Below are 17,803 nucleotides of genomic sequence, written 5' to 3' on the forward strand. Positions count from 1 at the left end.
TATAAGTATGCAGAGTTCCTTGCTGATACAGATGTAGAAAAAAAAACGAATTGTTTACAAAATGATGAGGATACAGTTACAAAAAATCTACTGATAAATGATAAATCGAGCAATCTCATACAGACTACATTAAACAGAATAGGTACTGGAAATGAAATAATTACACAAAAACAACTGGACTCAGCAATAATTAAATTTGTTGTTCAAGATACACAGCCAATTAATATTGTTGACAAGCCAGTATTTTTGAATTTAATTAGATTGGGACTTCCAAAAACATTAACTGTTATGTGTTCAAAAACATTAAAAACTCGATTAAACTCTGCAGCTAATGCAATGGTAGATAATATTTCTAAAACACTGTCAAATATTGAATATATATCAGAAACTGCAGATTGTTGGACCCAAGGTAAAAAATCTTACCTTGGCATAACAGCCCATTGGATTAATATAACAACGTTAGTTAGAGAAGGAGCATCATTAGCTTGCACAGTGATAAAAGGTCGACATACTTTTGATGTAATAGCACAAGAAATATATAATATAAACAAAAAGTACAAAATTCAAAATAAAGTAACCAGTACTACAACTGATAATGGTAGCAATTTTGTAAAAGCATTTAGGGTTTTTGGAATTGATAAAAATTATGAGGAAAACTTATTCGATGAAGATGAAGAATTAGAGCTAATTGATTTAAATGGTATATTTGAAAATGCTGAAATTGATACAGAAATTGACTATGTAAATGAAGTTAGTTTGTCCGCTCACAGACGATGTGTGAGTCATACTTTGAACTTGGTCGCAACTAATGATGTTGAAAAATGGTTTAATGAAAATGAAAGAAAGGCTGATGTTCTTCAACTCAAAAAGCTCTACAGAAAACTCTTTGCAAAGCTAACAAAACTTTGGTCAAAACAAAATCAGTCGACGATTGTGGCAGAAAACATTCATGAAGTACTTAATGTGTATTTGAGAGTACCTAATAAAACAAGATGGAATTCTACATATGATGCATTAATTCAATTAAAAGGAATTATAAATGGACCTGGTGGCTTAGAAAAATTGAACCAAGTCATGGATTTTAATACATTACCAAGAATATTAAACGAAGAAGCTGTATTCATAAATGAATTTTGTGATATATTTGGACCAATCGCAGAGTCCTTAGATTTCTTACAAGGTGAAAAAGCCATGTATATGGGATATCTGCTACCGACTTTACATGCTTTGGAGAAAAAGATTAAAAATAGACAATGTAAACCTATGACACATTGTACACTTCTATTAGAAGCTGTTTTAAGATCATTAAAAAAAAGGTTTGTAAGATTAAATTAGAAAATTAAATAAATTATTATTTAATATATTAATCTTAATTAATATTACTTTTTAATAATTACTATGTTACTGGTGTTATAGATTTGCTCACATATGGATGGAAAAAGAATTAGTAATTGCTGCATGTCTTATTCCAAGATTTAAACTAAATTGGCTAGAAGGTGACGAAAAATTGAATGCTGAATTATTTTTAAAAACTGAGTTTTTATGTTCTGAAAATGAAGTATCTGATGGTAATTCAGTTAGTGATTCTGATTCTGATTCAAATAAAGATTTTTTTTGTTTACCAACAAAAAGCTATTCCAATAAAAATAATACAATAACCTCAGATCAAGAACTTTTAAATTTCTTAAATAACAAAAATATTGATTTAAAAAGTTTATTTGCATTTCCTAAAGTACTATTAAAATTTGTTCAGTTTAATACAGGTTTACCCTCTAGTGCACCAGTAGAAAGGTTATTTAGTACTGGAGGGAATGTAATGACATCAAAACGTCATAGACTGGGTGATGATATGTTTGAAAACTTAATTTTATTAAAACAAAATAAGATGTTTTGAAGTTCAATAAAATTTACAAATAGTTTTCTTTTTTATTTAGATAAATAGATATTTACCTACAGTTTTTTAAAAATTTTATTTGATGTTATAATACCTAACAAGGATACAAGTTGTTTTTTTTTTATTCAATAAAGTTTTAAAAATGTATCGAATTAAAATATGAATTATTTATTTATCATGTACCTATTGTACCTATTTACTGTTTTTGTTTCAATATTTGAATTGTCTGAGTTGAATATATTTAATAATTACAATTATAATTTTCAATTCGACCTAAATTTAAGTCTTCAATCGAAAAGATTTTTTCAACTCTTAAAAAAACTATGGAGGTAGCTGATTTTTCTAAGGCGACCTTGTCCAATCTCTTGGTTGTGTGTATAGTGCCCTAGTATTTGCTTAATTTTATCACTATGAAATTCTTATTAAAATGTAACTCAAATAACGTGTCAAACTTTATGAATTGTTGGGGAAGGTGGGGCAGAACGGGGGTCCTAAGGTATCAGAAGCAATAATTCACTCAAAAATTGTGTTTTTGATTTGAAACTTGAACTATGTAATCTTTAGGAAATGGTTATTAATATGTTAGCATGTTTTAAACATTCATTTAAGTCTCATAGTGTTAAAGGTAAAAATAGGTTTAAGTATAATTTTTTCCGTTTTGCCCCATACCTGGGGACGTCCCTCAAATATTATTTATTTCACATAAATATTATTTCATTTTACATAAATACAATTACATTAATCAACTTAAACTTTTTGTCATTTAAACAACTTGTATAACTTGCATATACATAATGTAATATATTATATTATATTTATGGGAATATATTTTAGTATACTAATTGTACAATAACAAAAAATAATAATTGCTTGTAAATTTTAACTTTTACATTTATTAAATAGGTACATTTTAATTAAATACTCATTATAGATATAGTGCCTACCCTAGTAGGTAAACTTAAAAATTAAAAAAAAAAGTAATGTTGTAAGGTACCCCATTATGCCCCAATGATTACACTTAACTTCAGCCGTTGTTAGTAAACACAACAATTATTTTTTTTTAATAATTAATATTATTAAAATAATCTTAAGAACATTTGCTATAGAAACAGCAAAAACAAATTTAAGATAGGTACAATAAGTGAACCATAAAAATATTTTGAAATAAAATAACAGTTTATTATATCAATCTATTGATAAGAGGCATGTGTAATGATTTAAATTTATTACTGATAAGATAATTGATATGTGAACATGAAATTTTTATTATATGATATTGTTGGCCCCAGAAATCTATATATTAAGTTTTTAAATCAGTATGATCATTATAACTATAACTATAAGACATAAATATTGAAATGTCCCCGTTTTGCCACATGGCCCCCCGTTCTGCCCCACTTTCCCCCATATGCTCTAAATTGTATTTTTATTTTTTGTTTGAGTCGTATGTGTTTATGGGATTTTAATTTTTATATTCATGGCAGGCTAACGATTCATAAAAAAAAAATTAAATGAACGCGACCCAACGAACGCGTTCGTTTTTTAAAAGAACGTGAACGTGAACGCGTTCGTTTGAAAAAAACACGAACGTGAACGTGAACGAGTTCCTTTTTGAAGGACTGAACGTGAACGTGAACGAGTTCATTTTTTTCGTGAACGTTCCGAACACTGGAAATGTACAACCATATAGTTTGATACCAAAGTGTTAATTTATGTGAAGAATTCTAGTACTTGAAAAATACAATAGTTGAATAATCCAAAGTGAAAACTCTATAATAAATGTCATAAATCCGAGACAATTGGGCGCAATGACAATTGGGTGCAGTACATTTGGATGCAAGAACATTCATTTATTAATTAAAATTATAATGATACTATTAGGCAGTATCTACTTAAGAATATTAAATCTACACAATTTTTAATAATTTAATTTATAATCAATAATTTTTTTTTTAATGAACACAAGTATTTGATTATATATATTAAAGATGTTACATCAATTAAAAACTGTAAGCACAGTTTTATCTTACAAAAAATAAAAATAAGAAAAAACCATAAATTTTTATTTCATATAACACAAATAATTTAGCAATGAATTGTGTTTCCAGCGCATGAATTTGATATACTAAATAAGTATCAAAACTCGTATCGTATTGTTATAGATTATGAATTTTTATCAATGTAATATGTTTTGTAATTGGGAATTTCAGCAATCATATTGATTGATAAGTACAATAGAACGCTGATTATCCAAACGCCAATCAACTAGACATGCAAAAAAAAGGTCTAATAATAACTTTTATTGCATTGAACAACTGTGAACCTAACCCGACTAAAATATCATCGTTTTTCAAACCTTAGTCCGTTTATTACTTTTTCAAAGAATAAATATCAATGTAAAAATAAAAACAAAAATTTAATAATACACAGTACAAAAAAGTAACCTATACTAGTAACCTAGAATTTTAAAAAGTATTGACATTCACTCCCAATTGTCATTGAGCCTAAAAGTTCCGCACCCAATTTTCTGAGCCTATAAGTTTCGGCATACCGTCTGAACTAAACAGGAAACACAAATTAATATGTATTTAAATAAATCGTAATTTTTGTGAAAACACTATTTATATAGACTGAGATGATTATACATACATGTACCTGTTTTTCAAAAATCATACTAAGAGGTATAAGATTTATTTAAGACACCAATACCTAAGGATGTGAAAGAATTGAAAACGATTTTCATCATTGAATTTTAAATTGGTACTAATGGTATTTAAGAGATGGTCTGGGATGATCTAGCTAAGATAATTATTCCATGAAACTAACAATTCGTATTAAAATTATAACTAACCGTTTTCTCCAACGTACTTAGGTAATAGTTTCCCGTAACGATACCTAACATCAGCTATTCTTCTTTCTCGTACTGATCCACTACTTAACGGTACTTGTGTTTTTCCTAAAAAAGTTTTGATAAATATAAAATAATACTATACAATATACATAAAAAGTAAAATGTAGGTATTATGAAGCATTTGTGAAGTGTAAAAAAAATTAACCACTTAAATGAATACAATATTTGTTGAAATATGATCGTAATAAGTCGTATAACTAATAGTTATTAACATGGCTAAATAGACAGGCATGTCAGCAAGATAATTCAGCGCATAAGCTGTGACGTATTGTGGAGTAAATCATGGTATACAAAATTAATTCATGACATAAAATATAATAAAACATAATCTCAAATTTGAATTATTCGTAATTCGTATCAGGCCATGATTCGTATATTGCAAACGCAAAGTATTATATTTTTTTTACTGGCAAATGCCGAATTATAATTTTAAACTTTTCAAAACTTACCTATTTATACTCAATTATTGATGTTTAACTAATTTTTTTATTCACATTACTATTTTATATTTAATTAACTTTTAATTAATTTGTTAATAAACTCGTTAATTTTTTTTCATTGGGTATTGTGTGTCATTGGATAGGTACATTAAATAGGTAAAATGTGTAATACCTACTTTACATTTAAATTATTTATAAAATATATTAACCTTTTAAAAATAGTTTTAATTTTAATTTTTTTAAATTACCATAGAACTGTCCTAATATTATATGTAATACATTTCATTCATTTTAATATTTACCTATGTGTTATTTTATAATTTTTTTAAATATCTTTTGTTTACTTAATGTATTATTTCTAGTACAAGGCCTGCAACACTCCTCAATGACTGGTTTGTCAACAAAATGCCCTTTTGAAACTGCATCAAACTTCTTTTACCACGAATACGCATCTCTTTAATAAAATTATCCATTTTATTTAATGTCTCATTTCGTTTTTTTATATCTTCCCCATATGCTGTTGTATTATTTCCATACAAGTTGATGGAATTTAAAAGATCAAACCAGTCATTTACCAAAAGAAAAACATCAGTGACCTATAATATCAGCATACAACAATGACTATAAGTAAAGTTAATACATTTTTATTTATTACTTCTTTCCAATTTGGAGTTTGAATTTTATTTTTATTTCCATAGTGTACAATATAGCCATTGAAACACTTTTTGAAAACAACTGAACAGCAGGACGAACTTTCTGGCGCTGTGGTCCTGCTACATCTAAATGTGCTGAAGTTAACTTGTAAGCAAATTTCATATAATTACCACTAGATAGTTTCAGCACCTCTTCTACTGTTTGTTTCCAATAAATATACCTATAGATACATTGGTAAAATTTAAATCAGTATCATGGGTGGCAACTGTTAGGCCATGGGACTGACTATGATCAGTGTTCAGTAGACTATTTAATTTGGTAAGATTATTATTGTATAACTATTATTTATTGAAATTAAACTATTATACCTTCATTGACTATGAAACCGTGATCTATAAAATTATTTCTAATTAGTTTCACTAAATGGGGAACATCAGCAAAGGTGTGAATTTTCTGTTCAGTTTTGGAATGAATGAAAAATTGATTTTCATGTGAGACACCCAAAGTCTTCCAAAGAGCAACATTTGTACTTCCCATGTCACTAGTCATGGTAACTACATTATATCCAGTATCGTACAGTATTGAAATAACATTGTGAAGCACTTCTTCTTTCATTGGGCTGTCATATGAATAGTAAACTGGTTGTTTCCAATTTAATACCATACCTCTGACAATCATAACTTGAACAGTTTTATGTGGCCCTAAAACTTGTTCCATTTTTTTGTCAAAACAAATTTCGTGACTAATATATAATTCATCAAATGACAATACACATAATTTCTCCTTTGCACTTAATTGTTCACCTTCAATATTATAATTATAATTAATGTATAATATGATCCAAGGTATAAACCAACACACAACAGTGGATGTTAACTTATTGGTTTTTGTTTATTTACCTTTCCATTTCATAATGTTTACTACATCGTTAAGAATACCAGGTTCAATGGATAAGTTCCCTGCAAATGTTTTAAGAGTTGAAAGACCTATAGTGAACATTATTTATTTGAAGAAACTACTTGTAAGCATATATTATAAATTATATTACTATATGATTACGTTTGACCTATACTTAATAGTTATTAATATAATTATTTTCAGGCCTGGTAATGGATACTTTAGTTTATCTCTCAAGTAACGATATGCACTTGGTGAAATACTTCTCAGTGTAATAGCTGCAGTGATGTCTTCTACTTCCCACTTTTGTATTCAAACATGAGGCCGTAAAAAATGATTTATTTGAGTTTTTGTAAATATATGACCAAACATATCGCATACTTTATTTTCAAAATAATCAGTTTTCAAATATTTATTTTCCTTTTCAACGTTTAAAAGTTTGTTTTTTATTTCATTTAATTCTATTTGTAATCTATCAAAAATATAAACATAAACTAACATTGTATTACGATCAAACCGTTTTAATAGCAAAATTTTATAATACATATACATATAGGTATATTTAAATACTTGTTAACAAGTTCCAATAAATGTTGTTCTCTATTTTTTGGCAAAATATGTGAATCCTCTGTAATAAATAAGCTTCTAGTCACTTCTGTTGTACTACATGCAGGATTAGAATTAAATTTCTAACAAATAAATATTTATTTATTTTAAGTCATAAAACTAATAAGTTAAAACTATTTCATTCTTATAATATATTATTGTTTTATAATATCTTAATTGTTAAAACTTGCCTCAAAACTGTAATTTTTTAATACAATAAGAAAATAATAAAACAAAATAAGAAACGTTAAATACTCACGACACGCTTTGTAGGTAATGAAATAAAATGACAGTATGACACTCTATACTATCATTCTATCATCAAAATAACGCATAACACTCGTTCACTTCTAATCGCAACTTTTATAATAAAGGTCAACATTGAGTTATTATTTAACCGGTAAATTTTTACGCGGGATATTTTGTCATGGAATATTTTTGTGGGGATATTTTGTCGGGGATATTTTGACCGGCATATTTTGACGAGTCACCAAATAAAATAAGTGTTCTTTAATTAAATTAATTAATTTATAATATCACATCTTCATAGTGTTTAAAAATGTGATTATATTTTTATTTCTTACACGGGGTTTGAAGTAGTGTTTTTGTTGTAACATATTGTGTAAATTTGGACAGATTTTTATGCCTAATAACAAAAAAGAGTTATACATACAATATGTTACTATCAGTCGTTCTTAGTAATGGCCAGTGATTATTGATAATGGCTAATTAATAGGAAAATGTAGACAATATTATAAAATTACTATACTCTGTTCAAAATGAAATCGTACCTCGGAGGTTGCCAGACGCAGAAGCGTATCTTCAGCCTCTCCTCACACATTAGAATTTTCAAATTTGTTTGCCAAATATTAAGCACACAAATAGCTCGTATTATACAGCTGGTTCCGCCCTATCGATATCCGTTGGTACTTAATAATCCGTTACCATAATTCGCAAGTGTCCCCGCCCACGATTTCGCGATTTTCTCAAATTTTATCGAAATTCTAACTTTTTACATCCATAAAAAAATACTGTGGATTTAAGTCCAATATTTTTTTTTAAATTTCTTCTAACAATAACTTCAGTGCAATAACTTGTATAACACTTTGAAGTTGATTCTTGAAATGCAAAATATCTATAAATAGCTCAATAAACTTTAAAATATATTAAATGTACCTGCCTACATTAGTTCTAACTTCTAATATCAATCATACACGTAAAATTTTATCATAAAAATTTGGTGAAAATCTTAAGTATCTACTGTTCACAGTTATTTGTTTTTGAATAACATCACCAATCAAAAAACAATATTGATCTATAGTCAAACAATGATTTTGCAAAAACCTCTTGTTTTTCCCGATTGTTAAAATAAGAACTGAGAATTGTTTACTATTGACTCCCAAAAGTACCAACTAGATCCAATTTGCTACCAAAAACCACCCTCAAAGTTAGAAATAAAAGCGTTTTACTGCTCCAAAAAGTGATGGCACACACATTGGAAGACTATCTTTCGCATATACCATTTATATAATTCCTACATGTCTCTGTTACCACGGCCTACCACTCACAAAATAAAATGGTAGTAAAACCAAAAGGCAATATTAAGTTTCACAGTTATTCGTTTATTAGTCAAGGAAATACCATTATATTATATATATATTTATAAATAGATTACCTAGGACCAAATTTGTTGATTCATTTGTTATATTTTGTTCTACCTTAAAAAAATTCCATATAAGTTTATGTTATAGCAAAAATAAATAGTATTGTACAAGGATGGCAAATCCATGGCATGCGTGAAGTAACCAACATGGCACTCGAAACATGCAAAGGGCAAGCGAAAAATGAAAATAATAATTTTTTTGTTTTATTTTTAATAAAAAATAATTATAGACCACCATTTTTTCTTATAATACACAAACATATATACTTTTCATAATTCAATGACACTTAGGGTAAAAATATTAGATAGTTTTAACATGTAACGTGCCATCCCTGGTTTAGTTTATCAAAAGAATTATTACTTCTGGAATTGTCTCTAATCGATTCCCATATCGATACTTTGAACACATGATTTTCCTTCCATGTGTACGTGCTAATACTGTACGCCTTAAGAGGACGCTACACCCGCATGTGTTGTCTCCGTCTTACAAAAGTAGAACATAGCAAAAAAATATTTTGCACGAGAAAGAACCGAGAAAGCTACAGTCATAATTAAGAAACGAAATTTTCACCACATAAAAAGGAGAACTTTGGCTGTGCAATATCGTTTTTATTTTTTCGATATCACTTATATGAAAAAAGTTATTATTGTTTCAAAATACATTTGTTTTTGTATTTTTCAAACTTGAATAACTTTTTTTGTACTTCCGATATCGAAAATATAAAAACGATATTGCACAGCCAACGTTCTCCTTTTTATGTGGTGAAAATTTCGTTTCTTAATTATGACTGTAGCTTTCTCGGTTCTTTCCCGCGCAAAATATGTTTTTGCAATGTTCTACGTTTGTAAGACGGAGACAACACATGCGGATGTAGCGTCCTCTTAACGGTTCTGGTGGTTTTCAAAGCAAGTTTTTATAAAAGGTTTAACCAATACAAAATAAATCAATATTATAACTAATAGTATAATATAAGACAAGAAATAAAATGTATTGTGAATTACCCAAATAAATACAATTTTTTTTTATATGATATTACAAACATCTCTACAACTATATAGTTACCAATATGCACTTTAATTACATGACATGAGTTATTATACTTAAAAAAAAAAATACAAACTAATGAGAAATACTTTTAAAGGTATACTAACTAGCTGACCCGGCAATTCTTCGCTATTGCAAGATTTCTCAGGTATTAAATTGCTATTTATTTTCTGTATGTTAAATAATTATTTTTATTTTAGACCACTTTTAGTCACGTCTTCGTGGTAATGTAGCCATATAAATTTAGCGTCGCCACCGCGGATTCTTCATAATCTTTAAAAAAAAATATTTTTTATGTAGTGATAAATGTATATGTATATTGCATGTAAATTGTGTATGTACATTTTGTAGGTATAACTATGGATAGAACAAAAGATATGAATTATGCCAGTATTTTGATAATTCAAAGACTTAAAAAATTTCTTTGTAAACAACTTTATCAACTTTTTCTGGATCGGGGGCAAAAGTATACAAATTAAATTTGGATGTCACGAGTGACAGGGCGACGTATAGTTGACCGTGAGAAAAACATTGAACGCTTAAGTCAATTCCAGCAAGTTAAGATTTGTCCCTGTGCTTTATTTATAGTCATTGCAAATGCTAATTTAACGGGAAATTGAATACGTTTAAACTTAAAAGGTAAATCTGAGGGTATAATTGGTATTCTTGGTATTAAAACAATTTTTCCATTACCACAGCCTGTTAATATTATACACTCAAGTAATAAACTTCTCAATTTTTTGATTTGTAATCTTATACCGTTGCAAAGTGTGGGTGGGCTCAAATTTCTCATTAAAATAATAGGTGGCCCTATTTTTAAAATCAGTGTATGCGGTGGAACTCCAGAAGGCGTTAAAGAGTTAAGAAATTCAGTTTGGAAATGGACTGCATCCTCTTTTTTCTAAAACTGTATCAACTGAATAGTACATTTGTGATTGAGCGCCAAACCTAGATAGAATCAAATCATTTAATTTGTTGACTTGCTCATTTGTAGGTGACAAAATAGTCCTTTCTTGAAACTATTTCAATGATTTAGAAGATATATTTTGAATGTTCGGGTACACGTTTTGAATCAATTTTGTTATAGTGGGTACTGAATTACAGAAACTTTTAATATTTATTTTATCATTCGTTGCTTGAAATTCGCCTTTGCCTATTAAAAGTAAATCTTTGATATAATTTATATTATCTTGATCTGTACATAGCACTCTCATATTAGTTTTAAGTTCTAATACTTTTATATAAGGCCATAAGTAGGATCTTTTCAGAGATGCGTTGACTTCATAAGCTAGTTAATAAAATAACAATCAAAATTGAGAGAAGACGTGTTTTACCGAAAACGATAGAAAAGTATTAAGGTTCGCTCGAACCGAAGCGGTAGCGGCAGCGGTATTTATCGCTTTTTAAATACCGCTGATCTAACCTAACCTAAAAAATATTTCGCCAAAAATTACTAGTCGGCATTGTGACACCTATGCGCGCACATGTATTTTGTTATTACGTATTATATTTTTTTTACTAATATTAATATTTAAAAGTACAAAACAACATATTTCTATATTTTTTTAAAATTGTTATCATACCATGTATATTTATTATGAAAACTCAAGTTCAGACGAAAAAGATGTATTACTGTTAGCAGCTGTAATGGATGATGAAGAACAAAAAAGGTACCATTAGATTATAATTAGGCTTAGGGACTTATAGCTCTCAAAAAATTATAATATATTATAATTAGAGTTAGGATATTGAATATATTGATGTGATAATAATATATTAATATTCATATTGCATTGTTGCACTGTACAATTAAAATATGTATGATGTTATCAAACGAAAGACGACGAAAGTCATTAACATCCTAACACTAATTATAATATATTAGCTACAACTGTTTATAAATACAGTGTGTGCTGTTACAATAACAAATAATAAAAAAAACATGTAATATTTAATTTTTGGACGTAAAAGACGAAAATGGGTTCATGAAATTAAAAGCCAAAGAGAAAGTTTAGGTGAATTTAATCATTTAATGCCTCAATTACGAAATGATGCAAAACGATTTTTTATTTATTTTCGAATGACATCAAATTGTTTTGATGCAATTTTAAATTGTATTAATGAAGATATACGTAAAGAAACGACTCATTTTCGTGTGCCAATACCTCCCCCTGAACGTCTCGCTATTGCTTTAAGGTAGGTTATACTAATATATAAATGATAAATACTATAATAATATATAAAATGTTTAGTATTTATATCCAATTGTTAGAATAAAAAAAATAAAATTGACTACAACTGATAGTACATTGCATCTAAATTGTCAGCACTATTATAATTGCTCATAATCGACGGCGTAGGACTCGTTGGAGTCACTGATGGCATGCTATAGTGAGACGACTGAGACGAAGATGATGTTGCTGTGTCTTCATCGATTTGTTCCAACTCTAGTTACCTTATCAATTTAGCTATTTTGTTTTTAGCTATTGCTTGCCGTCTAGCTGAAAAAGATTTTATAGTTTAGTTTTTATAGTTTTTATAGTTTTTATAATTTAGTTTTTTAGTTAGTTGAACATTTTTTAATAAATCTCCATCCGCTCTCCATACATGTCCTAACCACTCTAGGCGTTTACATCTTATATATGTGAGTATATTTGGTTTTTCATACAGGTTATACAGTTCTTCATTGTGTCTTTTTTCATATATTCCTAGGTTGTCGTTGTAGACTGGTCCATATATATTTCTTAGTATTTTTCTTTCCCATATAGCAAGTTTTTTATTATTATCTTTTGTTGTGGACCAGGTCTCACACCCATAGGTTACTACTGGTCTAAGGTAGCTTGTGTAAAAAGTGGTTTTAGACTTTCTTGATAGCAGTTTTGATCTCAATAGTTTGTTTATACTGAAGTAACACCTATTTCCATTTGATATTCTTTCTTTTATCTCCAAATGAATGTTGTTGCTGTTGTTTATATTAACACCCAAGTATTTGAAATTATCCACCTTTTCGAAATTCATACTTCCCACTTTCAGGTTTGATTGATCTACGTTTCTTCTCGATAGTATCATAAGTTTAGTTTTTTCTTCGTTGATACATAAACCCATGTTTTTGCTGACTTCTATTAGTTTAGAGAGTGAGTGGGAAATTTCTTCTCGCGTATTACCTAAAAGAACTATATCATCAGCATATGCTAAGATAGTTTCTTCACCAATAACTTCCATTCTTCTGTCTTCGTAAGCTTCTCTAATAACTTTTTCTAGTCCCAGATTGAACAATGTTGGGGATAGGGCATCTCCCTGTCGTAATCCAGAATTAACCTCAAAGGCTGGTGATAGTGTCTGAAGAAAACGTACTTTCAGTATAGTCTTGTCATTACACATCTTTACTAAATTTACATATTTTTTCGGAATTCCAAAATGTAACATTGCTTTCCATAATTCCTGTCTGTTCACACTATCATAAGCTTGTTTGTAGTCAACAAATATCATATATAAATCCATGTCAAATTCGTAGTATTTCTCCATTGTTTGTCTTAAGGTAAAAATGTGGTCGATAGTGGATTTCCCCTTTATAAAGCCACACTGGTATCTTCCGATGATACCCTCTGCATATGGCGTTATTCTTTCCAAAAGGAGCGTTGACAATATCTTGTAACAAGTATCCAATAATGAGATTCCTCTGTAATTTTTTGGGTCTAAAGTGTCTCCTTTTTTAAATATTGGGTATAGTATTGCCGTGTTCCACTCTCCTAGCATTACTTCGGTTTCCCAAATTTCCTTAATCATTTTCCAAATTTCATCTTTAATCGCATTTCCTCCATTTTTTAATAATTCCGCAACTACGTTGTTTTCTCCAGGTGATTTGTTGTTTTTAAGTTTTTTTTATGATGTTATAGATTTCCTGTTTTGTTGGAGTCTTAATATATGGTTCCGCTGTACTATATTGCATAGGTATATCTTCATGTGTTGGTATTGGTGGTGTTTTATTTAGTAATCTTTCGAAATGTTTTTTAAATTCTTCTACTACAGATTCTTCTTTTGTTACTAACTCACCTAGTTCATTCCTTAGGATCCTAGTCTGCGGTTTAAATCCCTGTTTAATGTTGGCAGTTTTGCTAAAGAATCTTCTGGAGTTATTTTTATTTTCTTCAATTTCCTCAATCTTTCTTTTTTCTGCTAATCTTTTTTCACATCTTAGTACTTTATTGGTTTCTTTTTTAGTATTTTTAAATCTTTCCATATTTATGTCACTTGGGTCCTTGATAGTTTTTTCTCGTATGCGGTTTCTTCTGTCTATTGCTTCCTTACACCTATCATTAAACCATTCTTTTCTTTTTTCTCGTTTTCTTATTCCTAGGCAATTATTAGCACTATTGACTACCGCCGTCTTGATTCTGTCCCATATCCGTTCTCCATCTTTATCTGCATTACTGTTGGATTTTTGTAATTCTTGTTGAGTTTTATATACGTATTCCTCTAAAACCTTCTTTGCTGACAGTTTTTCTATATCGTATTTTACGGATTTTACATATTTTACCTTTTTCCATCTTTCAGATAGTCTAATTTTAAGTTTTGTAATTACCAGGTAATGATCCGAGTCGGCGTCTGCACCTCTATAGCTCCTGACACTTTTTATGCATCCTTTATGCTTATTTTGTATCAAAACGTGATCAATTTGGTTTTTAGTTATTCTATTAGGTGCCATCCAAGTTTGTTTGTATATATCTTTCCTTGGAAAGTATGTACTACTAAGGGTAAAACCGTTCGTTATACATAGGTTGATCAATCTGGTTCCATTATCGTTACTTACGTCATGTAAGCTATTCGGTCCAATCGTTGGTCTATATATATCTTCTTTTCCTATTTTTGCGTTAAAGTCACCTATTAATATTTTTATACAGCTATTTGGTGTTGTGTCAAGTATGTGCCCTAGTTCATCGTAAAACTCATTCTTAATATTTTCTTCTTTCTCTTCAGTTGGTGCATAAGCGTTTACGATAATGCTATCAAAAATGTGACCTGAGAGTCGGATATAGCATATTCGGTCATTTACTGCCGTGAATTCTTTTACTTGTGGTAGCGTATCATCGCTCACTACAAAACCCACACCATTTTCATGTTTTCCATTCTTTCGCTATAGAATATGGTTTTATCATATTTTTTCATATTTCCGTCATTTGGCGATCTAATTTCTTGCAGAGCTAATATGTTCATATTATATTTTTTAATAGCGTCCAGTAAGTACTGTAACGCTCCAGGTTTGTTTAAGGTCCTAACATTCCATGTACCAATTTTTATTCCATTTTCCAGTTCCGGTCGTTGTCCATTAATCCAATTCCGAGGCTTATTTTGTGGTTTCTTAACATGTTTTTTTTCTGATGTAGGGTTGTTAACCCTACAATCAACCCCCAACCTAGAGGACCAGACTACCCCAACCAATTAAGGTCAGGGTAGGGCTATTGCAATGTACTAAGGTACATTGGGCGATGGGCGCGCTACTTTCCCTACGCCGAGAGATGGGAAACACGTGACAATTAAATGTCCTAATAATAGTGGATCCAGAAACTTTTGTTATTTAAAAAAATTTTCAGTCGTATTAATGGCAATTGTGGACCCAGACTATAAGTTTATTTGTATAGATGTCGGTGGATATGGACGAAACTCTGACGGGGGAATATTAGAAGAATCTATTATGGGTAAGCGATTAGAAGCTGGGATGTTGAATCGGTGGAGTACGATAGCGTGCGTTTTACCTTTTTGGGCATACGATTGCGCGTGGTGCCGGAATAACAAATAATCATGCTTTTACCTATGCAAAAGCGTACGATTGCGCTTGAAATTGGATGCGACGTTGCCAAATTATTATTTAAATATAAAATTATTATTATTATAAAAAAAAACAAATTTTTGACTAGCCCAGTGATATCTTCTAAATTCAATTTTTTAGGTCAAAAAATTAAAAAAAAAAACAATAATATTTTGTACACGATTGAAAATCATCAATTTCAATACAAATCACATTATATACAAATAATAATTTGGTTAAATTATATCTCGTTAAATCCATAACAAAAAAATCGTTATAATAAAATAATATTAATCTGAAAATTGATTTTGATTAATTATTTCGAAAAATATTCATATTGATTCAACTTACTTTGCGCCACCAAGCTTGTCCCAAGTGAAAACGGCAAGTTTTAATTTTGACGTACGGAAAAACATCTTTTGTTGCTTCAATAGCACCAATTTCAAAATCAATGTGTAATATTTCAATTTTAAAAAGTAGTGATTGATTTTCAGATGTTTACCGTGCACCTATAATCTGTGTATTTGGCAACATTGCTTAGAAATAAAAATAATATAGCACGCGCAATCGTAAGCCTAAAAAGGTACCGCTGATAAGGACCGCGCGCAATCGTATTTTATAATCTGGACAAGTCCGATAAATTTTTTTTTACACATTGTATATGCACATTATATACTTAAAATGAAATTAGATTTTCCAGACTTCAGAAAAAAATGAAAGGATACACAGATTGTGTTAAAAAATTAGAGACAGTAAAATCCCTACTGTGGACTTTTTGAACAGCATAAGCCATTATTTTAGGGAAAACAATGTTTTGTGATTTTTTTTGATTTTTTTTGATTTATTTATTATTATTATTATTATCTATTATCATTATTATTATTACCATCAACGACTGTCCAGCGTCGTGTTGCCGATGCGTACCTATTTAGTTACTTATATTTATTAATAATTTATTTAAGCTTAGCTAATATTTTTATACTATTATTTTTCCATTATTGTTGATGGATCCTGGTAATAAATTAATACACATTTACTATATAACGGTGTTAACTTTAATAATTTATAAAAATAATATGTATTAATATTATGGTAAGAATAATTGCATCTAGTTTTATTTCAAGTACAATGTGGTATATACAGCGTGTAAAAAAAAAAAATTGTCGGACTTTTTGTCAAGATTATAAAATATATTCCCTGACTTTTTGATCGATTACCTTTTATATTACAGTTTTTAAATAACATTTTTAATTTTAATTCTTACTTAAATAATTTTTAGACGTAATTGAACCTTAGTTTATTATACCACCAAGAAAAAATATTAAAAACCGTATCCACAACTTATATGAAGACAAATTTAATTCAATAAAAGAAAAAATACGTCCCACAAGTGAAATAGCAATAACTACAGATGCTAGGACATCTTTAGGCATAGATTCATATATTACGATTACTTGACATTTTATTGATAATGATTGGATGTTACATTGTTTTAATATGACGTATACAGGAGAACTATCCAAAAATCATACTTCAGAATATTTAAAAGAAACTCTTCAAGAAGTTACGGAGAATTGGAATGTGGATGGAAAAGTGTCTGGTATTACACATGATAACGCGTACAATATTACTAAAGCAATAAAAAAGTTACAAGAAGATACAAATGAAGGCTGTAGAAGTATGCCATGTGCTGTCCATACATTACAACTAGCGGTGAACAAAGGATTATTAATTGATGAATGTATAGTTATTTCCAAAAAGGCTTCGTCAATAGTGTCTGCCTTCAAACACTCGTATAAAAGAACAACAGCATTAGAGTCTTATCTCATAAACAATGGTAAACCGAATTTACGTTTAATTCAATGTTGTCCAACTCGATGGAATTAA

General features: G+C 29.1%; 3 protein-coding genes across 3 annotated transcripts; 2 read left to right on the forward strand and 1 right to left on the reverse strand.

Moving 5' to 3' along the window:
- The first annotated feature begins 8 nt into the window (after positions 1–8).
- LOC111041598 lies at positions 9–1,947 on the forward strand. The gene is made up of 2 exons (XM_022325900.1): positions 9–1,316; positions 1,417–1,947. Exons 1-2 carry the CDS (start codon positions 289–291, stop codon positions 1,892–1,894), a joined length of 1,506 nt encoding a protein of 501 aa, XP_022181592.1. The 5' UTR covers positions 9–288; the 3' UTR covers positions 1,895–1,947.
- Positions 1,948–13,981: 12,034 nt separating this feature from the next.
- LOC111041595 lies at positions 13,982–16,332 on the reverse strand. Its single transcript, XM_022325897.1, has 3 exons — positions 16,268–16,332; positions 15,388–15,523; positions 13,982–15,244 (listed from the first exon to the last, which is right to left on the reverse strand). The coding sequence occupies exons 1-3, from the start codon at positions 16,330–16,332 to the stop codon at positions 13,982–13,984; spliced, it is 1,464 nt and encodes a 487-aa protein (XP_022181589.1).
- Positions 16,333–17,413: 1,081 nt separating this feature from the next.
- On the forward strand, positions 17,414–17,803 carry LOC111041596. The gene has a single exon (XM_022325898.1). The coding sequence runs from the start codon at positions 17,414–17,416 to the stop codon at positions 17,801–17,803; it is 390 nt and encodes a 129-aa protein (XP_022181590.1).

Source organism: Myzus persicae, unplaced genomic scaffold, assembly GCF_001856785.1.
Source record: "Myzus persicae strain clone G006 unplaced genomic scaffold, MPER_G0061.0, whole genome shotgun sequence".
Lineage (NCBI taxonomy): Eukaryota > Metazoa > Arthropoda > Insecta > Hemiptera > Aphididae > Myzus > Myzus persicae.